The sequence below is a fragment of the Myotis brandtii genome, unplaced genomic scaffold (assembly GCF_000412655.1).
Source record: "Myotis brandtii unplaced genomic scaffold, ASM41265v1 scaffold79, whole genome shotgun sequence".
NCBI lineage: Eukaryota > Metazoa > Chordata > Mammalia > Chiroptera > Vespertilionidae > Myotis > Myotis brandtii.
This window is the reverse complement of record NW_005371173.1, coordinates 385,249-409,663: the sequence shown is the minus strand read 5'-3', so window position 1 is coordinate 409,663 and position 24,415 is coordinate 385,249. Positions and strand designations below refer to the sequence as shown.

At 51.1% G+C, this 24,415-nt stretch overlaps 1 protein-coding gene across 1 annotated transcript in view; it reads right to left on the bottom strand.

Annotated features, from left to right (window-relative positions):
* Window positions 1-9,446: 9,446 nt before the first annotated feature.
* IGFBP2 (insulin-like growth factor binding protein 2, 36kDa) overlaps window positions 9,447-24,415 on the bottom strand; it is a gene marked incomplete at its 5' end in the record, with an annotated part of 19,203 nt that continues 4,234 nt past the window's right edge. The window contains 3 exons of the mRNA XM_005883526.1: window positions 9,447-9,697; window positions 11,824-11,964; window positions 12,732-12,931. Coding sequence (XP_005883588.1) covers window positions 9,563-9,697; window positions 11,824-11,964; window positions 12,732-12,931 — 476 coding nt within the window. The remainder of the gene's footprint in view (window positions 9,698-11,823; window positions 11,965-12,731; window positions 12,932-24,415) is intronic.

The following is a 24,415-nucleotide window of genomic DNA, read 5'->3' as shown; positions in this document are numbered from 1 at the left end:
CCCCAACTCCAGCCAGTGCCTCCCTCCACCCCAGGACGCCACTCATTTCATCTCATTTAAGGGGAAAACATACATATATCTATCTAATTGAGGAAACTGAGGACCTCAGAATCTCTAGCAAGGTCTCAACTTTGAAAACGGCAACAATGGAGATGAAAAAAGTTAAGGAGATTCCCCCCCCTCTTTTAAATGGTTTTCTTTTTGAGGCAAGTTGAATGAATAGGGAAGGGAAGAGAGGAAGAACAAGAGGAAGAGAAGGGAAGAAGGCATATGTGTGCAAGAGAGGGAAAGTTGAACAGAGTTAGGAAAGGAAGGGAGAATGTGGGCAGGAAGGAAAGATCCCAGGCCTCACGGCTGGTCCCACCTTTCGTGTGCAACCCTGGCCCAAGCTGGGGAGACGTTTGGGCGCTAGAGTTTGGGCCCAAGAAGAAGTATTTGATGACACACTTGGAGCCTTCCCAGTTTGGTTGGTCACAGAGGGAGCAAGGCAAAGACAAAAGGTGTCAGCTCCTCTCCCGGGTCCAGCTCCTCCTGCAACCAGCAATGTGGGCGGCTCGAACCCTCCTTCCTCTACTGGCCCCCCTAGATGTTCTCTCCCCCCAAATTTATAAAAGCTAAAAGGCATTCCACTCCCCTCAAAACAAAACAAATTAACAACCGAGTGATATTAGATAGATAGATTTTTCCTAAGCAGATACATAAGTATTACATATGTGTGCACATTTCCCTGTGCAAACTTTTGGAAATTAATACACACTCAACAGTGGGAAGACTTGTTCCTCCCAGTTGACCAGAACTCCGAGCTGAAGCATGTGGTTTCAGCCCCTCAATGAATTTGATTCACAACTGGCACAGTCTCTGTGGGGGAGGATAGGCTGAAAAAAAAAAAAAGTGGGCTTGTATTTATCTACAAGGCTCCATGTAGTCACATATAGGCATATAAATCTACTTTCTTTCTTGTTTTTTTTTTCCTTCCTTCCTTTCTTTCAAAAATTTGCATTATTAACTTTTCAACGTAGTTTCTATGGGGGCATTGAGGAGCTTCCTCATTCTGGGAAAACCAAGACAACTCATATTCTTCTAACACGACCCATAACACCAGTCTTGCCTGCCTCCCATGAGCAGCAAACTCAACCTTTTGTGGGACACAGTGTTGGATTTTTTTCATGATTTCCCACGTGCACACGTCTTCACACGTACCACCCAGCCAGGTGGATGAGAGCTCTCTGTGTGCACCCACCACGCTCCTCAGGCCCTCCAGAAGTAACCATCTCCAACCGCACACTGAGCGAGCCCAACAGGCCCAAGTTTGACCTACTGGTCCCACCAGGCCTTTCCATTTCATCTGGGCGGAGCCTGCATTTTGAAAGCCTCTCTCACTCTTCACACTGGCAGAGAGGGAGAGAGATGGAAATGAGAGATGGCAAAGAGGGAGGTAGAGGTGAACACGTTTCAATACAAGGAAGCTTGTAAAGTGATTGTTCAGGCCAGATAGGTCGAGTGAAGGGAAAGGGGCTGATGGCCCCATTCTAGCTTTGAAACAAAGCAACTGAAAAGGAGACAAAGCCAGAGAAACTTCCTTGGCTCCCCACCCGATAAGCCCTCTGGGATTCAAGAGGAAGGAGAGAGGAAGATGGGGTACAGGTTACAAATGAGAAATGAGCTCTCAGCCTTAGAGCCAGGGAGGGTGGGTAACCTTAGGGTTCTAGACGTAGCAGCTAGACCACAGCAAGGAGCAGTAGAGACTGGCCATGTTTTGAAGGGACAAGACTTTGTGCTCAGATGCCCATCTTCACCCAGCAGTGAGGCACTGAGGCCAGAGGGTTTTCATTCACTCTGGCCAGTTCAGCTTCCCTCCCTGGGGTGAGGATGGAAGAAAAAGGCCTAGGACAGCCAGGGAATGAATGCTTGGGGTGCTGTCGCTTGGCAGACACATTCTGAACCGAGGACACTCCCATTCTCCACTGACTTCCCCAACAAGTGGGTGGTCTGGGGGCTGTCCCCTGAGGCTGGAGCTAGCCTGCCAGGAAAGGGGGCTTGGACAATGGCAAGGACACCCTTTCTCACTGTGAGCACAGCCCTCTCCACTCTTTCCCGATGGCATGACACCGTGGAGACACTCCAACATCGAACGTGGGGCAATGAAGAGGGACAGCAAAGAAGCCAATCTGGTCCAGCTAGCGGAAAACTTGCAGCTGTGCCACGTGGGGGATGTCTCCTGCTCCCCTGGACAGGACAGTTGGCTGGAGGTGGGAGAGATGGTCGATCTTCATAGGACGAAGGGCCTGACGGGAATGGCAGCCGCAAGGACTTACTTGACCTGCTGTGTCAGCGTACCCCATCTCCCTGTGCCACTGTCCCCAAACCCCCAATTCACATTTCTATGCCTTAGGCCAGTATCCTGAACTTTCCCCACCTCCCTCTTCTTTCTGCCCATCCTTCCTTTGGATCTTGAGCAGTCATCTAACTGGGTTCTGCCAAGTGGATACTGGGGTGCCATTCCCCCTAAGAAAAGACTGAGCCAGGAACTGCATGCCCATACTCCCACCCCTCCCTAGGCCTGGACCTGGTTCCTGAGAGGGGCTCTCCCCTTGCACCGCCCCCCACCACTGTTTACTGGACTTTGAATGGGCTCCTGACATCAGCTCTTTGCTGTCAGCCCAAGGTGGGGACGATGGCCTGGCTCAACTCCACCAGTCTCTTCAGGTCTCTAACATTCATGACGACTACACACCTGTGAGTCCCCAGTGTTTGCAGGGAGTGATCCTAGTCAGCTGGTCAATCCCTAGAGGACCCTGGACCTTCTTGATGGATGGAACTTAGCCTCTCCCAGGGGAGGTCCGGCCTGAGCCCAGTAAGGAGAGACCACGGGAGAAAATCACTGGGAATGATAGAGCAGTCCCCCTGCATGTGGGAGGGGAGGCAGGTGTGGAGCGCTGCCCGCCGCAGGCTTCTCCTTGATCCCAGGCTGCCTACTGGCCTCTGACTGCTCTCCTGGCAGCCTGAAGCTCCAGCTTCTCAATGGCCTCAAGTCTAAGTGTTGACCTTCCCCAACAGGAGGTCTCATCCCAGCTCCCTTTTGACTCCTGCCTCACTCCAGCAGTGTAGACCATACCTGATGTCCCAGTGATGGAGGGAGGCCTAGCCAGGACTGATCCTTTTTCCCCCAGAGCCCTCCCCACCCTGGCAAGGCAGGGCATCTGGGGAGGAAGTTTCTCAGACAGCCAGGCCTGGACAGGCCCGGAGACTTCAACCTTCACCCGGGGAGGAAGGGAGACCCGGAGGCTGTGGGGTCCCACCGCTTCTCCCCTCGCCCATATCCCCATAACCACTTTGGTGGTCTCCACTGTACCCCTGCAGGGTCAGCCTCCTCTGGGGTCTGGGAGAGGTGGGCCATGTACACCACGTGCTCCCTTCTTCCACCACCTAACTCTCTAGCAGCCACCCAGCTGCCATGGCAACCGCCAGGCCCCCTCACGAGGAGGCAATGATCTCCCTGTCCATGGGCTCAGCCCCCAGAGGGCTCCAGCTCAGCATGGGGGTTCAGAGAGGAGTGGGCCAAGGAGAGGCAGGACCCTCTGCTCTCAGAGAGGACTTTTGTGGCTTCCAAGATAAAGGAGGCTACATTTTAAGAAGTGGTGGGACTAAGGGAACAAGGTTTGACCTGCCAGCAACCTGGGCGTTGTACTGTCTTTATTTTTGAAACCACTAAAGTGCAAGACGTATTTTGCACTTTTCTCCACTTTGTTTTTCTCTTAGGTTTTTGTGTCTTTTTTGGAACATACTTCCTTGGTTTCCTAGTGGAGTACATGGCTTAGCCATCTCCACAGACTCTGGCCTCCTCTCTTCAGCTCCTTCTGAATGGGGAAGGGGAGGTGGGAGGACGAGTTCACTCCACTCCTCTGGTCCCCGGACACCAGCCTGAGTCCCACCTGCCGCCACCAGCGCCGTCACACAGTAGCCCACACGGATAGACAGTTGTCAGACAAGATCCTTCAGATTCCGAGTTGCCTACCGGTTTGTGTTTTTGGTTTTTGGTTTTGTTTTGTTTTTTAGACAGCAGTAACCACAGCACATATTACTGTAGTTCTTGATAGTTTTACATACATACATAGATACATACATACATACATACCATAGCTCTATTTTCTCCTATTTTTTGTCTTCAACTTTTTTTTAAGAAAACAAATGCTCATAATCTTTACTGGTGAAAAGGATGAATAAACAAACCAACAAACAAAACCAGTTCGTGGTGAAAAAAAAATTGCAGGAAAAATAATTTGCCTGAATGTGGAAGAACTCGCCTCCTGTTTAGCATTTTGTACCTAAGGAAATAAAAATGAGAAAAAAAAAACAACAACAGAGGATCTCACGTTTTCTTAAAAAGGTGAAGATTGCTGTATACTATTTATTCATCTTATAATTTATGTTACTCCTGATCTTTGTCGTTTGTCGTGACGAAGCATTTATTTAATAAAGTGATGCATTCAGTTAGCCTGCGTCAGCTTCCTCCGGGTCCCAGGACTCTCCTCGGGCCACATCCAGAGGGAAGGACAAACGACCAGGCAGAGGCAGGGCCCAGGGGACCCCAGGCCCATCTAGAACTTGGGGGCCCCCTTCTCCATCCCTTCAAATCTGTCTCAATGAGTTCATGCATACCAAATATCAATGCATGTTCAGCTACTGCTATTACTATGATATTCTTATTATTTAATCTCAGCCCCTGCTATTAAATAAAGTGACCTTAATCTATCCTTAAGCAAATGATGAGTCTCTTCTCTTTGGAGAGGATTTTAAGGGAGGCATTTCTCGAATGTTCCTTAGTCACTTACTCCTGGGAACTTCTGGCCAAGGCAAATCCCACCTCCTGCTCCTACCCAGCCCACTGCTGTTTCTGCCCAGTGGAGAGAGAAGCTATGAAATGGCTGGTGACTGATTTCAGCCTCTCAGGGGTTTAAAGAGCATCGTTTCCACCTGTCCTGCTGCAGTTCCCCCTAGACCCCTCTCCTCTCGGCTCTTCTCCCAGCCCCAGGTGCCCTCTTCCTTTGTGGAGCCCATAGCAGCACACTTCTGTGGGTGTCCCTGACCGCCCCCTACAGGGGCCTCTCCACTCCACCTGAACCCTGTGCTCTGCCCCTTGCGAATCACAAGTCAAGTGAACTAACTGGGAGTGCCCCTGCCCGACCAGGGGGTTTGCTGGTCATTGGGCCCACACCTTCCCAAGGGTCGCTGTGTCCCTGAGACCTCTCCACCCACACACAGCTTTGCAAACGTGCAGTCTTCAGCCAAGGCCCAGCAGTGAAGGCAAAGGTGAGAGTGTGAAAGCTGGGCTGGGAGGCAGAGAGGAGCTGGTGCCTGGCCCACTTTCCTTTGCATGGGTGTTGACCCATGGGGTGACAGGAAGAGTAGGGTGCAGGAAGGCCTGGGTCACCCCACAGGACTTGCCCTGGGACTGTCTCCTGGCCTCTTCACCAGCAGCTGCTCACCCTGCTGTCACCCACATTCTGCCTGAAGGAGGCGTGGGCAGGACTCTTCTTCAATTGCTGTGTCCGCCCCCACCCACTTCCCTCCCCTTACACCCTCATCTAGGAACTCCTAGAGTTCTGGCTCCCAGCTGCCACCCCTTCTCCCACCCCCACCCTGGACAACCCACACAGCACCTTAGTGATCACACATCCACCTGGGGTCCTATGATCCAGTAAGATTGGGCTGGAGTCTCGTGTCTATAATAGAACATTTCTAGAAACATGGTTCTATTTCACTCCTCAACTCTACCAGGTCTCCCCTCCATCCACTGAAACCACACTCTGAGCCTCGACACCTAAAGTGTTCCACATGGAAAATCTGAAAAGCCCACCCTCCCATTCCAATCATACTCTACTATTACGGTGAGAGGAATGGGTGGTGGGGGGCAAGGAGGCAGTGTTAGCATTTTACTTAAGGGACAATGGAATCTCTGGTCTGTGGTTTTGTTTGTTTGTTTATTTGTTTGTTTGATCCATCGACCATCTGGCTCTGCTTCCTTCTCTGAGGACCCTGGAGCCTGTGGTTCCACTGACAGCTTCCACTTATGGGGGGTTTCGGCTGCCCTGGAGAAACCTCACCAGGCAATCTCATCACTCCTGCACAGCCCTGCTGAGCCCTGAGGGAGAAAGTCCCACCATCCTGTGAGCTTCCAGTCCTGCCTGGGGAACTATTAGGGACTCCTACCTGAGTTGTCTCCCTCCCACGTTCCCCTCAGGTGTAAGCACTCTGGCACGCTTCTCCCCATACTGCCTTCTCCCTGTCAGAGAAAACCAACACCACTTATGAGACCATCCTCATCTTCCCATCTCAAATCCTACAGAGTTAGCCACAAAAGCACCATGATGCGCTTCCTCCCTCCCCAACCAGTCCCCCTGTTTCCAAGGACAGCCCCCTTCCTTTGCTCCCCGCCCCTGCCTGCTGCTCCTCCACCTCCTCCATCAACCATCCCCTCTCTTCCTCAACAGGTGACAGAGGAGGGGGCGAGATGAGGGTGGATATGAACAATGTCTTGGAGCTAGAATCAATGGGACTTGTTCATGAATTGGATGTTGAGATGAGGATGCAGGAAAGTCAAGGGTGTCTTCTCCACCCAAAATCCCCCAGGCAGCTTGAATTCAACATGCCCAAATTGAGCGCATCCTGTAAGCTTACTTAACGATGAAATAAATGAAGTCCAGAGGTCAGAAGGGTGTCCACAGTCACATAAGCCATAAGTAGGAGAGTCCAAATTCTGCTCAACGGCTGTCTCCCCTCCAAGCCCTTGCTCTCAACTACCACATCACAGCTAGCTAGTATTCAAGACACACCTGGCAGATGTGGTCACGGCAGGGTGATTCTCCAAATTCAGAGGCACAAGCTCAGGGCCTGCTTTGTGGGCATGTAACCTATGTAGTCACACAGGGCCCTGTGCTTGGCTTAATGCTCTGCTGCTGCTGTCTTGAAATTCTTAATAATTTCTGAAGCAGGGGCTCTGTGTTTTCATTTTACCCTGAATTCTACAAACAGGTCACCTAGAAATCAGGTGATTCTACAAATTAGACTAGCCCAAGAGGCATGTTTTAATGCTTATTGCCAGATCCCCTCCTAAGGTTCTAGCTCTGGAATAAGTTCTGTAATCCCCCAAGTGTAACAAGCATTCCCAGTTAACTCATTGTGGACTCCTGGGACCACCTCTTAAGCAAAATACACTTGGAGGCCCTGTAAAGTCAGCTGCAGTTTCCTGTTCTACCACACGGTGACAGTATAACCCCAGTGTCTCTCAACTGCCAAGTTTTTAAACTTTAAGGAGGCTGGTTCTGGAAGGTGAGCAATAGCTTGACATCTCCAAGATCCCTGCCCAGCCAACCATCTTCATACATGGGTGCAATTGTGCCTTCCCTCCGCAAAGGTTTCTAGGTCATTTATACATCAGTGTGGTTCTGGTAGCTACAGCCACAGTGGTGGTGCTGCTCACCCCTACCCACAGCCCACCCCACCCCTAAATCCACCCCTTCAGAGGGCTTAGAGCACAAACAAGGAAACTGTGGCAAGTGACATGGAACTGGGCAGAAGACTGTGGCATCCTCAGGAGCATTTCACAAAAGTGTTCCAGAAATGACCCAAGCAAGCTGGCAACCATGGGGCACGAGGGCTGACCCCAGCAATAATCCCATGATATCCCTCCCGTTTCATACAGTTCTATAGTTTTCAAAGCACGTTCACATCTGCCATCTCACATTGATTCCACCCTGTTATTTGAGGTGGAAATCGTCCCCATTAGAGAGATGAAGAAAACTGAGGCTCAGAGAAGGCAAGTGACATAGCTCTGGAGCAGTGGCATAATAAGCAATGCGACTGGATTCAAACCCAGGCCTCCTGACGCCAGCATTTTTCTTGCCTCATCCCTGGCTATGCATTAGAGTCATCCAGGAAACCTTTAAAAAATAAAACACCTGCCTGGGCTTCACTTCAGACCAATCAGATCAAAATCTTTGATGTGAGGCACCCTGTCATTCAAATGTTAGTCAAAGTTAAGCGCTGCACTTCCCCAGAGAGCCAACAAGGGGTGCCCAACCCCAAGACAGCAGCCAGGAGCTGCTGACTGTAGCTAAGGGGACAGGAGAGGGGTGGCCAGCACCCAGCAGTGGATAAAAGAAAACCAGACCCCAAGATCCAACCAGGGGCCCAAAGCACTGCAGGCCCCCCAATTATCCCACAGGGGGCTGTTTAACTCCAGGCTGAGCAGCATGCACACTCTCGAGTCAGGGACTTCCAGGTCTGGGGCTGGAGTTTGGACACCGCTCGGGACCTTTTCCTCACCTATAAAGTGGAGCTAGTAATAGCACCTCATTTGTGGATTCATGAAGATTAATTGAATGAATGTACTTCCCGGGTGGCCAGCCACTAGCTAAGAGACCAAAGGTGGGCAGGGATGTGTCGCTTTGGGGGACCTGGTTTTCTTCTTCTCATCTCACCCAGGTAAGGCCCGGGTGTCCTCTGCCTCTCCGGAGCTGCCCGTCACCTCCTGTGGCAGGAAGGACTCAAACCCTGACCCAGAAGAGGGGTCACATGGAAATGGGCTCTGTACCACGTGCTGGGGGAGGGAGGAGGGTTGGGCAGTGTCTGCCTTCCCCCATGGCCCACTGCAGTCAGCAGGCCCCTGTAATTACCCAGGGGTTGAGCCCAATAGAACAAAGTGTGTAGAGCTCCTGCATGGAATTCTGCTTCAGAAAGGGGGTGCCTCGGTCTTCTGGGCTCTTTAATATTTGCTGTTCTGGGTCCAGTGACACGGGCCTGGATTCGGAGGCAGCGCATCTGTGAATGCACTGGCCCACAGCAGCCCACTCCGTCCCTGGGGGCTGAACGGACATCTCCCCTCACAAAAGGGAGCTCTCATGTGAGGGGCCAGAGGCCCCCAGTTCCAGTGTTTCTCTCTTTGGTGTGTCATCTGAATGTGCGTGAGGAAGACAGACGCCTGCTCCGCCTCTCCTCCCCCAGTGCCCACCCCAGGGGAGGTGGGGGGCCAGGGACTCAGCTGGGGGTCCAGGCAGACACTGGGTCCTGGGGTTACAAGTGAGGGCTCCACACCTTGAATTCCCACAGGCCGAGACCATTGGAGGGAGATCTGCCTTCCTCCTGCCCCTTCCTTCTCCTTTCAGTTTCATGATGGGAAACCGAGCTGGGCCTTCCCCACTTCCCCAGAAGTCGGGGGCCCCAAAGACTCAGGCAAAAGACACACAATTTATTTTTCCTTTCTTTATTCTTAAGTAAAAGAGACTCAGGGGTTCAAAAATAAAAATTTCTTCTTCCCCCTCCCAAACCTGGACCCCAGCTCTGCCTCTGCAGCACCCCTTCCTCCCAGCAGGGACTTGAGAAGGGGCTGCAGCCTCTCCTACTGGGAGGGGCAAGGCAGCGGGTGTGTCAGGCTCGGTGCTGGTCTCTTTCCCAGTATAAATACATGTGTTAAACTCCTGGGAAGCCTTCCCCCACCCACCACCCAAGCATTCTCTCTGCCTGTGTTCGGAGAGAGGGCAGGGGGTGCCAGGCACCGGCTGGTTTACTGCATCCGTTCATTGTAGTAGCGATGACACTCCGGGTCCCCACGGACTGTAGGGGATCCCTGAAGCAGCTTCCCGGTGTTGGGGTTCACGCACCAGCACTCCCCACGCTGCCCATTCACAGCCATCTTGCACTGAAGAGAGAGAAGAGGCCATGGAGGACACCCTGCAGCTGCCAGCTTTCATTATGTCGCTCAAGCCTGTGCGCTGAGCCGGGCTGCAGGGTGGTGTGTCTCCGCTTCACTGTGCGCCAGGGGAACTTGCTAAAATGCAGCTTCCTGTTCAGGGGGGCAGGGGTGAGCCTCACGTTGGGCACAGCTAACACTAAAGCTGCTGGCCCTGGCACTGCACTGGATGTGCAAGGCTGCTGGGGACACTCAGTGGTGAAAGGACTCAGCCCCCAGCGGCAGGGAGGTCCTTCCTTGGGGGTCCAGTATGGAGTTTAATCAGTGTGAGATGAAGATGCTTGTAAATGGTCAAAGGCAACAGTAGCACAGGTGTTCCCAGGCGCCAGGCACCATGTCAGCAATCTATATGCTGCTCGTTACAATTTATATCTAACACGTATATTCATGTAGTTCTCACAGCCACCGTGTGAGTGCTCTGTATGTCACCACTGTATAGATGATGATACAGGGGCACAGGCGGGGTAAGGAACTTGCCCAACACCGCACAGCTAGTAAGAGCCATCGCTGACATACCCACCCTAGCATTCTCCCTGGGGTCCCTGCTCTAGCCATAAACGAATGACTCTTACAAACCCTTTTAGTTACCCACACTGCCTGTGTGTCTGTTTGCTTAGAAGAGATCACTATTTCTTCTTGAGCTCCCCATGAGGTAGCTGGCTTACATTCAGAGGGCACCTGCACAAATAGCGGTAAACGCTAGCCACTGTATAGATGATGATACAGGGGCACAGGCGGGGGAAGGAACTTGCCCAACACCGCACAGCTAGTAAGAGCCATCGCTGACATACCCACCCTAGCATTCTCCCTGGGGTCCCTGCTCTAGCCATAAATGAATGACTCTTACAAACCCTTTTAGTTACCCACACTGCCTGTGTGTTTGTTTGCTTAGAGGAAATCACTATTTCTTCTTGAGCTCCCCATGAGGTGGCTGGCTTACGTTCAGAGGGCACCTGCACAAATAGCGGTAAACGCTAGTGACACTGAGAGGGGCAAGGTGCCTGCCCTGTGAAGGAGGTGGGGAAGTGAGACACCCCCACTCAGGATCAGCAGAACCCCGCACCCCATCTCCTGGCTCTGCACATCCACCTCACCCTCAGTCCTGACTGCCCACTAGGATCACCAGGGGACCTTTTGAAAATCCCAGTGCCCAGCAACTACCCAGACTCACAAAATCTGAAACTCTGGAGGTGTGGCCCAGGCACCGGTGTTTTTAAAGCTGCCCAGCAGGTCTGGGTGTGCAGCCAGGGCTCAAAGCTGCCACTGCTTGAAAACAGGATGTCCACACTCCTCACCCCTTTCTCCCAACCACCCCTCCCATGCCTTCTCTCTGGAGTGAAAGGCACATCTATGTGCTGGTTCTCCCCATCCAGGCGATGAGTTGGAGGAGGAAAGGAGTGGACTGGAAAAAAGGCAAGTGACAAATATTGAACAGCCACTAACAGTCATCACTACAGACTCTATGTGCTATGTGAACAACAATGACAATGTCCAGGGGAAATGCTGTGCACATGGGTGATCAGAAGCCACCGGAACGAAGCGGGAGGCGAGGAGAAGGTTTCCGGTGGTTCACTTACACTTGCCCAATGTTCTCTAATTCCTGGTTTTTAGAAATATTTTGAGTGGCGTTTCTCAATCCTGATCCTCCATCCCTGAGATCCTTAACAATCAGAGAGGCTACTTGGTCAGCGGTTTAAATCGACGATTCTGGAAGTGTGGTCTATGCGCCATCAGCAGGCCCTAGCACCTTGCTAGAAATGCAAACTCTTGGTCCCCACCCAACCTTCTGAATGGCGGTCTCTGGGTGTCTGCCTGGGAATGACCACCAGGTAAGGAATGCTCAATCAAGGCTGAGAAGCACTGTGCAAGCCACCTCTCTTCTCCAAGAGGCTCCCTCCCAACCTGGACACCGAGCGCTGCTGGCGGGTAGCTGGTAAGTGGAATCAGCCTCTGCCAGGCTGGAGGCCAGGGAGGGAGGCCTGGCTCTCGGGAGCTCAGCTCTCAGACCTCAGAGGGTTCCAGGTGCGTGGGGCAGGACCGAGGCACATCAGAGGCTTGGGGAGATCCTTTCTCACCTGTTTGAGGTTGTACAGGCCGTTCTTGTCACAGTTGGGGATGTGCAGGGAATAGAGGTGCTCCAGAGGGCCCCGCTCATCCGGAAGGCGCATGGTGGAAATACGCTCCAGGACTTGGTCCAGTTCCTGCTGGCAGGGGGTCTGTGGGTGCAAGTGGGCACAGAGGAGGCTTAGAGATGGCCCTGGGAGCGACCCCAGAAAGAAGCTCATGCATGGGAAGAGACTTCCCCAAGGCCACATGGGTAGTTGGTGTAACGAGGGACTTCTGGCCCCCGGCCCAGTGAGCTCACTACCATATCGTGTGCCCCATCCACCCCTGAAAGAAAGTCGCATGGCTGTGAGCTTTCACTCCTCTCCTCCATCTGCATCAGTGGCTCTCAGGGGTCAAGATGGAATCTACTTGCAAAGACTTAATTCAGGTGGTTATCTCTGGATCCATCTACCCTAGCCCAGTAGGAATGGCCCAAGCTCCATTCCTTTCCGTAAACCATCGGGGGCCAAGACCCAAGACGGCAGAGCTGGGCTGGAGAGAGGAGGAGGTGAAGCTGAGGGAGGGGAGCACATCGCAATACGAGTGAGCAAGCTCAGGTGGCTCCATCGCCACTTCTAGCATCCATGTTCCTGCCTATGTTCCAAAGCCATGCAGAGATGTGGAGGTTTCAGAAGGAAGGGATTTCAAGAAAGCATAGGCCCCGTCCATTTCACAGCCAAAGACACTAAGGCCCCTCAAAAGAGATGCTGACCTGCTGTTTGCCCTCAAAGTCACTCAATGTGTTAAGGGAAGAACAGGGAAGTCCTGTTTGCCTGCTGACAACACAGAACACGGATCTTATTGGGGTGCCCTCCCCACTGTGAGACTCCCTCTACATGTCCTCCCACCCCTCCAATTAGACCCGACCCCCTCTGACCCTGGGAGATGGGGGCCGGAGCTTCTTGGAGTCCTCCGGGCCGGGTGGGTGCTTGCCACCCTTGCCCATTTGGCGATGCTGGTCGTTGGCCTTCTCCCGAAGCACAGCCATCTCCTTCATGCCCGAGGTGAAGGCCTTCCGGCCGGCGCTGCCTCCACCTCCCACGATGGTTCCGTCCTCAACCTCAGGGTGGTCATCATCTGCAGAGAAGCAAAGAAGTTCCAGAGAGATGGGCCCTCCAGGGACTGTCTGGAGCTCTGACAATAAGGGAGACGAAGGGAACTAACAGCTAAGCAATTGTGCTGAATGACTTCATGGATGATCCATTTCCGCTTCACAGCAACTCTTAGGTGGGCCCTATGAGCACCTCCCTTAAACGCCTGCTCTGTTCTGCCTCCATCCTGGGAGGTGGAGCACAGAAGGATGACTGTGTCTTCAAGGCCCTCACCGTGGAAGGGGTTTGAATCCCTCCTGGGGTCCATCATTCTCCAGTAGAAAGACCTCCCAGAGTCACCTGTCACTAACCCATAAGGGAATTCATCATTTGTGGTCTGAAAGGGCACGGATTGGGTGAAATTTTAAAACATGGAGTTGGAATCATCACTACCAGAACTTACAGTTGCCAACACCCCCTGCTGTGACTCTTCCTTTGCCTGTTTGCCCCTCCTGTTGGTCCCCTGAGGCTGCTACAGTCATACCTCAGTACCCTGATTTGTTCCCCATTACACCAGGAGCCCCAAGAACAGGAACGATGACCTGCTCAACTTTGACGTTTCACCTTATCACATCCTGACATTTGTCCAAGGAACATCCATTAAGTCTCTTTCGACTTTCTTAAACTGCCCATCAGTCAACAACAGAGAAAAGCTCCTATTGTGTGCCCAGCTCTGGTGCTCGAACCACTGACAGGGCCAAAGATGCATCCCTCAGACGACAAGTCCTAGGGGTCAGCGCTCAGGACAAGGCCAGGCCCTCCGTGAGCCTGGAAACAAGTTTGATGAAGAGAGGCACCCGGATGAGTGTGTGTGCTGCAGTCTCTAGGCAGGGCTGGCTCATTCATTAGGCACAGCAGGCACAGTGCCCAGAGGTCTAGCGAGTGTTTCGATATCTTTTAAAATCAGAAGGAAAAATAAGCTTTTAGTTCCAAGCAAATGTCTTCATATACAACACTGACACGTTTGTAGCCATAAGACACAGTTATAAAATATGATTTTAGAGTATTTCTTATGGAGGAAGGGGCCCCCAAAGGCAAAAATGTCTCAGGCCCACAAAAGTCAGTAAGGAAGCTCGGATCCAGGTACAGAAGATGGGGTCTCTCGGACAGGCTTCTTCCCGGAGGAGCTGTCCCGAGATGCCCCCACCTCTCTGAGGTGAAGATCAGCTTGTCCACCCGCACAGAGGCCACCTGGATTCAAAGGCATGTTTCCTCCCATTCCTGTATTGATCTCACCCCTGCCAACGAACATGCCAATCAGATGAGGGCATGCACGGGCCTGGTTTGCTGCCGCACATGCTGACACTCCACATTTGAAATAAAGCCCTGGGAAGGGGAATAAACTAACTGACTGGGTGGAGACCAGAAAGCACTGTGGGCTGGGAAAGCCTCATTCCTTGACTGTTACTATCCCCAGCCAAAGAGGTTCAAGAATTCAGACTTCCAACTCTAATCACCTGAGTCCCTGTTTCACCACTTAGCTGTGCAGCCCCAGGTAAGTTGCTTAAGCTCTCTGTGCCTCTGTCGCTCATCAGTAAAATGCAAACAGCAGCCATCTCCAGTGGGTGGCCAGGAGGCTTCCGAGATGCTGCGTGCATTTACAGTGCACTGAGGCTAGCTCTGAGCTGCTTCCATCCCCTCTCCCTGCCACCCTGAGGGAGGGAGTGCCCACACCGCCTCCCACACTCAGTCAGACAAGGCCGTTACCGCACATCACCAAGTTCTTCCCATGCACTCGCACAGGTGACAGAAGCCGTCCTCAGGAAAACATTCCAGATGCAGAACTCCAGCTAGAGATGGAATTTGCTCTCAACACAAAAACATCAAGTTGCATTTTTTCTGCCTAAGAGAATTAGGGTCAGAATAATATTTATTAAGTAACCACTTATGTATGCAGCTCCGTGGGCTACAGTGCAAAGGTTACTCCAAAAAAAAGTTCTTAGTGAGCCAAGTCACATAGCTGGAAAAGGCTTCGGGCTTGGAGATGACGGAGAGGGACACCCCCCTCAAGGCCCGTGCAGAGGTTGTCCCCTGGGGATTAGTAAGCATTGGCTGTTCTCTACACAGATTCCCAGGAAATAGTCGACACCGATTATATACGGAAGATCAAGCTTTTCCAGAGAGAAGTGGGGGAGACACAGAGGCAGAGCAGAGAGTCCCAGTCTCGTTTGGGGAGGGCTGTCAGAGCCTGGAGAAGTCCCATCCTGCTTCAGGTGTGTGGCTACACCTTCCCACCTTAGGCGCCTAGAGGACAGCTGGAGATGAGAAAGGCTGGTGGAATAGGAAGAGATGGACAAGTTGTCCCATTTTACAGATAGCACACCCAGGACTACCATCTGGGTCTATAGGAGCATGCTCAACCTCTCTGCCATCATCAGAGGGGCTTCGCTATTGGCAGGGGTCCACACACTACCCCTGCCCCAGCCTCACTAAGCCAGCCAAGGAGGGAGAGTTGAGAGCTGACGCTCCAGGAGAAAGAGCTTTGAAGACTTCATACCCTGGTTTTATAGTACTGACGGCCTTACTCAATGAATGAGAACCTGTGTCCAGCAGATCCTTGCACTCAGAAAACCTCATTTTCTCCTAGTGTGACGCTCTGACCTTAGCGCTCCATTGGACAGTGGGCAACTCCAGATCTATGGGAGACCTTAGGATCTACAAGCAACCCCTACTCCCTGCTTCAAGTGTGAGGCGTGGTGAGAAAAGGTAGTACTGACGGCCTTACTCAATGAATGAGAACCTGTGTCCAGCAGATCCTTGCACTCAGAAAACCTCATTTTCTCCTAGTGTGACGCTCTGACCTTAGCGCTCCATTGGACAGTGGGCAACTCCAGATCTATGGGAGACCTTAGGGTCTACAAGCAACCCCTACTCCCTGCTTCAAGTGTGAGGCATGGTGAGAAAAGACCTTTTTCCAGAACCATCACACATCTTCACAACAGGTGTCTCCTTTCTTGTCTTTCTTCTGAAAAAACCTAGTCATCTTCCAACTTTCTCCTTAGACTGTCTCATGGTTATGTGAACATCTGAGAGCAGGTGATACCATAGAGATGATCTAATGCAGCCATGAATCTGCTGTTCCCTCCAATGGGTTTACCTCCTTCAACAGGTCATAGCCCTTCACCAGTGGATTCCGATGCAGCCATGAATCTGCTGTTCCCTCCAATGGGTTTATCTCCTTCAACAGGTCATAGCATAGCCCTTCACCAGTGGATTCCAGCTAACAGGCCAAGAGGATGCTGGCTGCCTTCCCGGTTCCATCCTTCTTTGATGATTTCTCCCCAAAAGCACTTAACCTTAACATATGTTGGGCAAATGAATAAATACTGTAATCTCCCTCCCTCCTGGAAAACTTCTCTATTAACATCCATGGCAGTGGATAATTCATTAATAAGCCCAACTGGACAAAGAACTCTGGGAGTCAAGAGCCCTGAATTCCATCCAGTCCTGGCTTTGCCACTTAGGACCCAACCATCACTTTGGCCAGGCTCTGTAACTTTCCTGAGCTCTAACTTCTCACGTCTGAAAAATGGGAATAATAATCCTAACTCAAAGCCTTGGCCAATGGATCTAGTATGATAGGAAGAACGGTGCTGGCTCTGTTTGTGATGTTACCTAGTCTGGACTCTGAGTGATGCCAGCAAGGAATTTAAGATGTGTGGGCTTCAGTGTGCTCATCTACAAATTCAGGGAGCTCGACGAGCTGACTGGTTCCCAAACATAGCTGTTCATCAGAAATCCACTGAAGAGCTATCTAAAAATGGCGGCCTAGACTCCAGCCTCAGAATTTCAGACAGCAGCCTAGACCAAGATCAAACTCTGGCTTTGCAGGGCCCCATTCCTCTGTGATCTCTCTCATCGATGTTTCTAACTCTCTGTCCCTCTCCCTTCTTCTCTATAAAAAATCAATAAAATATTTAAAAAATTAAAAAAATAAAAATATTGAAGAAAAAAAACTAGCTCTGGGGGGAAAAAGATAGTGGACCCACAATAGCCAAGAAGAGTCATGAAAGGGGCTGCCGTGGCAGGTCTTGGGGGACCAGGGAACCGAGTTCCTGAGAGGGGGTGGGGTCAGGGGACCTCACTGACCCGGAAGTGGGCCAGCTGCAAGGCCACCTGGATGAAGCTGTCTGAGGACAGGTGGCAGCGCTTGATGAAGCTCTTGCCGAAGTGGGAGAAGGGGAAGACGTGGCAGTCCGTGTCTCCGGACAAGGTCTTGGCTGCCCTCAGGGCGAGCGCGATGGACAGGTGGACCTGCCAGGGGAGGGGGGAGGGGAGGCCGGGTGAGAGATGGAGGTAAGATGAAGGTGGGGAATGAGGCCGGAAGTGGCGATGGGGATGGAGTTAGGGTTGGGTGGATCGTGGAAGTTGGGACGAAGAAGGGAATGGAGTTGCAGGGCTAGGTCAGTGATGGCGAACCTTTTGAGCTCGGCGTGTCAGCATTTTGCAAAACCCTAACTTAACTCTGGTGCCGTGTCACATATAGAAATTTTTTGATATTTGCAACCATAGTAAAACAAAGACTTATATTTTTGATATTTATTTTATATATTTAAATGCCATTTAACAAAGAAAAATCAACCAAAAAAAGGAGTTCGCGTGTCACCTCTGACACGCGTGTCATAGGTTCGCCATCACTGGTATAGAGTGTGCTTTGGTGCAAACCTGGATCGGAGGCTATGGGAGCAGGGAGCATGTGCCTGACCCAGCAATTCTGCTCCTCTGAGACATGTGTGCAAGGGCACATGCACAACAATGTTCATTAGAGCCTTAGTTGTAAAACTACTAGCAACTGGACCCAAAAGTCTTTCAATAGGTGGATGCCGAAGGGCCAGCCATGCCCAGTGGAAGGGAGACACCTGTTCTGGTTCCTTGAGGACAAGAGAGGAAACAGCCTTAAACTGAAACAGGAGAGATCCAGGTTAGAAGCCACCCAAGAGTTTCATGGGAAAGAATTAAAACAAGTGACAATTTGCACATTCTTCCTCCCGTACAGTTTAGGAAGAACCTTTGGAGGAAGAAGGAAGATGGACAATAGGAACTCCAAGTGTCTGAAGGCCCTTGACTGAGTTGAGGAGGGGCCTCCCAGGGCCAGGCACTCTTGTATTTGGACTCAACTCCCTTCCAAGCTCCCTAGCCTGAGTGCACTGACAAAAAGCCGTGGGTCCATGCTTTTCCTTCCTCCTCCAAAGGATGGAAACTTCTTGAAGACACAAACTTGGACTTAACTTCCAGAGAGAGAGAGAGAGAGAGAGAGAGAGAGAGAGAGAGAAAAGAGTACAGGAAGGGAGCCAGAGAGAGAGAGAGAGAGAGAGAGAGAGAGAGAGAGAGAGAGAAGCGTACAGGAAGGGAGCAGTTCTGTGCGCTCAATTTCCTTTTTTGGAAGGAGGAGGATGTGCTTTCCTCTTCCCAGACTGAAGAAGCAGATGCCCATTAGATGTGCTTCTCTTACTTCTGTGACTTTATTCTCCAAAAAGGACTCTCATTTTTTTCACATCAGGCTCTTCCCAAGAGCCTGGGTCAAAAGGCAAAAAGAACTTCCGTTTACTTGCATTAGCTTTGTGTACATCTCCACTAACTTGGTTTCTTCTTAGATAGTATTCAACTTTTTCAAATGCTTTTCTTACTGCCCTCCAGGATCAGAAGGCGTGTGCAAGGACAGCTGCATTTTTGTGCAGTTAGTCTCAGAATTTGCACTTAGTATGTGTTCAATCAATGTTTCAACATCAGGAAAGCTGACTATCCAGAGAGCATCTTAGCTAGAGTACCACTCTCCCACCTAGAGTACCACCATGGCTCACTTTCCTGGCCCCTCCCTGACCATCTAGGCCCCAGAGCAGCAGGAGTGGTTAGGAGTACAGAAAGGCAAAGAGCAAACAGAAGCATGAGATTGGGGAGGAAAGAGACTTCCCTCTCCCAGGACCCAGTCAAACAATCGTCCCTATGCTCAGTTCCAATGGTGTGACCTGGCAGACCAGCTCTCATAGAGGAATAAAAACTGGCTCCTACTCACCTCTCTGCTACCACCCTCCCCCTTCCAACTGCCTCTTCTCCATCCCAATAAGGCTGCTGTCAGATACTCCAGGCCTGACAAATTGAACCCGGAGGATGCAAAAAGGAACTAAAAACCTGCAGAGATGTCCAGGATGTCTGGCCACACTCTTAAGCCAGCACAAGAAGCGTCTTGAATATAAATAAGTACCTTTAAATAGGTCACCATGCTTTCCTTTCTCTTCAACCACAAGTTCATGGATTTTGTCTGATAAAAGACTGCATCACATCAGCTGTCTCCCTGGGTTGTGCTCAGCTGGTCTCGAGGCAGCAAACGGAACCAGAGGCAACCAGCAGAGCCAAGTGAGACTCCTCTCCTCTGGGGCATACATGGGCCATGGCCAGCCGTCAGCCACTGGTAGAACCATAACGAGTGACAGTGGCATTGAAGGCCATGACTGCCCACTGGAAAACCCTCCACCACTGACTCCATTCTGGATTTTCCAGGCAAAAGGCAGCGCCCAAGTAAGCCACGTCTGTGGGAGAAGCCACACTGCGGACCAGGATTCTTAAGTATCTCTTCTTTATAAACTTGGCCAATTAGAAAACATCCAAAACCAGGCATGTGGATTCCCCTTCTGCTCTGTGTGTGGAGTCCAGAGGGGGAAGGAAGGAGGGATCAGAACCTGCATGACCACATCTGAGCCTCTAACAGCGAGTTTGTGTTAAGTGGTTTGTGGACATAACTTGGTGTTATCAATTGCATGAGGCCGATAACTTCTATCCCCTCTCACATTTGAAAAAAAAAAAAAAGTCATATGGTTTGAGGCCAACGGTACAAAGTCACATAGGCAATGGCAGAGCCAAAAACCAAACCCAGGCTGTTTCGCGTCATAGCTCTTAACCAACCAGAATGGCATCTGGTCACTTGGCATCACCTAAAGGCAGACTTTCAACCAGACCTTTTAACCAGCACTTCATTTCCTCTGTTCCCCATCACCTCACCCGCTCCCCATCTCCACAGGACCTCTCTTCCCAGTGAAGGAACCCATCCTCAAAAGCCTCCAGTAAACCCATTCCATCCCCTTCCAGCTTTATCCTGCCTGACACACCCCCTTCCACTGCGGCACTGTTGCTATAGAAACTACCCAGCCTTATCAGGCAGTGGCTGAGGCAGGGCACCAGGGAATTATCATTTGCATTTTATCTTGGCCTCGGGCACTCAAAAAGCAAGGTCACCAACCAGAGGCAACTTGGCACCTCCACCCAGAAGTCAAGACAATAGACCTAAAAGCAATATCCTGGGGAGCTGCAGAGAGGGACATTTTTGAGAAGTTATGCCTTAATTACTACCTCCCAGGGAAAGGGAGCTTTTCCAGGCAGCAGTATATAATCCACTGCTTCTTTGCCTGTGTGCCTCAGATGGAACAGAGCCCTGGAATGAGAAGCTGGAGACCTGGACTCCATTCTGCTCCATATGTGATGGTCTGTGCTTGCCTTGGCTTTGAACCTGAATGCAGCCATACATAATTTCTTTATCTGTCAAGTGGGGAGATTCCTGAGGCTAAAACAGAAATGAAAAAGAAAAAAACAAAACAAAACAAAACCTACAGACACTTTGGTAGAAATGGACTTGTCTAAGAAAAAAAAAATTAATTATCATTGCTTTGCCGTTTACCCTTTGAGGTTGCCCCTGTGCTCACTGCACCCCCACAATCCAACTCAGATTCCTCCAGCTGGAAGGTCCCCCTCTCCTCACTCCTATCAAAATGGACACGCTGAGCAAGCTCCTCCTGCCTCATTTCCAACCCCACCTCCCCAAATTACTAAGACCTTCCTGGGCTCAGCACCCTCCCCTCCCCAGCCTCCTGGCTCCCTGAGCTCAGTTCCTTGAATGAACACAGGCTGACACACCTACACCCGTCCACTAATTAGAAACCTCCCCAGGCTCTTCTCCAGCCAACTTAACCAGGGCCTGTGGGCCAGCTCTCCTGGCCCCAGCTGGAGGCCTGCCAGCCCCCCCCCCTCCCCAATCTCTCTCCTGCTCCCTCCCAACAGCCAGGAAGAGATGTGGGGCTGGCGGCCAGAGGGGCCTGAAAGACGCCAAATGTCCCCCTCCCCCTACACAAAAAAGCAAAGAGAAACAATTCCGGACTACAGTCCACTCTGTACTTCTTTCCGGGGGAGCAGCTTTCTAAGCAAGGTTTCCCTGCGTCCTGACTGGCACCAGGAGCCCAGCCAGGCTTTGTTCAGGAACAGGCCTGGGCCGATGGTTAGGAGCCAAGTAGGGGAGAGGCCTAGGGGGAAGTCCGTGGAAAAACGTGTCCTATAGTCCGTACACTCTGCTCATTGGGGAGGGGAGTGGGGGGAGGGCAGTTACTCTGGAACCTGAAAGCAAAGACATTTCTCTGGATGGACTACCCACCTGTAAAGTGGACCCAGAGTCTAAGGGGACCGGCCACCCCCGATTCCCAGCCGCAATGCTGTGCTTTGTCCCCGCTGTGCTGGGCCTCCCCACGAGCACACGCTGGCCCATGAAGGCTCAGCATCCATCTCCTCTGCTTCCTGAGGCCTCACCTCCATCGATGCCTGAGAACAAACAGTCATCACTGTTCCCAGACAGGCTGCCCCTCCCAGGGCTCCCCAGGACCACAGATGCAGCAAACATTAGGACAAACTCCAGCATCCCAAAAGCACTCCTGCTCTCAACAGCCCCGCTGAGACCATTTACCACCCCCAACAACCCCCCTTAAGCCCCCCTCCCCCAAAAGTGAGGTAAACTCTGGAGGCTCCTAGTAAGAAAACGTCACTTTTTTGGAGGGAACATCCAGTTTCTTTGCCAGGATCACGTTAAACTTTCCGGCACCCTTGGCTCAGTCAGGATGGAGCAGAAAGCCCCTTTTCCTGAAGCAGGAAACAGGCGCCATGGGATCTTCGCTGGTTCTGACACCTCAATAAAATGTCCCCTTCGCACAGGCCCTACATCCTAAGTGTGCTAGGGCCGGCTGAGCATGACCCCATTGTTCCGAAGCCTGAGTTCTCACAGGTTTCCCGTGGAAAAGGCAGCTTCCCACCCCAGATGTGGCCTCCAGTCCCCAGATCACAGCAGCCGGGGGCCTGATCCTATAGGTTGGCCGGCAGGGAAGGCAAGGCCCAGCCCTGTGTCACCTGTTTCTGAGCAGCAAGGCCAGCACAAGTACCCAGGATCCCAACTCTGGGGCCACCTCTGTCCCCCCACCGTCTGTCCACCCCATCTAGGCAGTACTGAGCGAAGCTCCCATACCAAGAATGGTCAGTCCCAGACATTAGCGTATGGGCCCCAAAGAGCATTGACTAACTGGTCCATAAAAAGTGCAAGGCTGCTGACTTCAAACCATTGTTTATGGTCGCCTGGGTTTATCCTCATTTACAGTATCATTTCCTTACCCTCTCCGCAAAGGGCTTCACTACCTCCAGTGAAAACAGGTCAGAGGTATGGATGTTTCTATTTTCTAGGTGAAGAAGTAGAAATCAGGTGACTCATTACAAAAGAAAATAAAAAAAACCCAAGTGCTTAAGCTTTTTATGTATGATCTCTCTTTACACACACACACACACACACACACACACACAAGCACACTCATGTGCAGGCATGACCCAATGGAGCTGGTTCTATCAATTCCTGATTTGCAGATAAGGAAACTGAAGCTCAGAGAAAATATATCTCTGACTGGGCCCCTACATGTCACAGTAAAACCTTAGTGATGGCCTGCCTGACACAGCCGGTTGGCCTTGATGTTCAAGGCCCACTAGCTGAGCATCAGAAAGGAGATGTCACTTGCCAAGACCAAGGCAGCAACGTGTGTGAGAAGCTATGCGCCAGACACTGTCCACTAGCACAGTTGCCCTCACATGCATTCCATGCAAGAGACACAATATAGTCAATAATATTGTAAAAACTATGCACGGGGCCAGCTGGATCCTGGAAATATTGGGGGAAACACTTTGTAAAGTATATGATTGTCTAACCACTATACACCTGAAACCAACACAAAATAATATTGAATATAAATTGTAATTGAAAAAAAAAAAAGATGGGGTAAGCAAGTACTACAAATATACCTCAGTGTAAATGTTTCAAATAGATTTTAAAATGGAAAGAAAAGACATGCAATCATGCCTATTTCACCAACGGGGAGGGCCCTCGCCCATCCTCACTCGGGTTCTCAGGGACAGGCCTGCACAGGCTAGGATGCTCCCACCCTCATCTCTCGGTCCCTCCTGCCTTCCAGTTCTTCACTCCAGGAGCCCACCTTGGACCCTTTTTTCTCTCCTGACAGCTGCACACTGGCCACTTCCATTTCTGAAGTCCCCAAGCTCCAGGACTCGGGCCTGTTGAAGGAGGCAAGGACATGCAAATAACTGAACCTGAACCTGGCCGTGATGAAGCGAGGCTCATACGTCACCTGCACATGCAGGTGTCCAGGAACAAACCTTTTAGCTGACAGGGTCAAAGGCTTTTTTTTTTTTTTTTTTTTTTTTGCCAACAGTTCCCCTTAGTCAGAGGAAAGGTATCCAGCCAGGTTCGTCTCTCATCCTATTACTTACCTGCTAAGATGCTCTTGACGAAGCTCAAGTCCTACACCTACGAAGTGGAGGCAAAAAGCCTCCCTCAAAAGGATGCCAGAGACAGAAGTTGGCAAAGCAGGCAAAGAAGCCAGTTTATAACAAGATAAGAACAGATGGAAGGATAACCCATCTCCTGGCGGCTGCCTGCCACCTCAGCAAAATGCTGGCCAGAGATAGCAAGAAGCGGAGGGGCCCGGGGCATCTGCCAACAGATCACCAGCTCCCCTGGTGGATTGAAAGAATAACTAACCTCACTCCTCTGTGCTTGGCTTCAGCAGAAGCAGCCCTAGAACTAACCCTCTTGGGGGGAAATGGTCACTCCCCGCACCCACAAAGCCTGGCCCTGCACTGCCAGCCAACCACCCACCTCATGTAAGGATTCGATTTGTTTCAAACATCCCAGTCCCCAATCACCTACATGGTCTCCCTCTAATTGGATCCCAAGAAAGGCTGGGCCAATATATTTTCCATGCCATTTTCTCAAGTTCAGGCAGGTGGCTTAGACCAGGTCCCAGTTGGGAGAGGCACGGAGAAGGGTCTAGAGCAGCGGTTCTCAACCTGTGGGTCGCCAACCTGGGGGTCGCAACCCCTTTGGGGGTCGAATGACCCTTTCACAGGGGTCACCTAAGACCATCGGAAAACACATATATAATTACATATTGTTTTTGTGATTAATCACTATGCTTTAATTATGTTCAATTTATAACAATGAAAATACATCCTGCATATCAGATATTTACATTACGATTCATAACAGTAGCAAAATTACAGTTATGAAGTAGCAACGAAAATAATTTTATGGTTGGGGGTCACCACAAAATGAGGAACTGTATTAAAGGGTCGCAGCATTAAGAAGGTTGAGAACCACTGC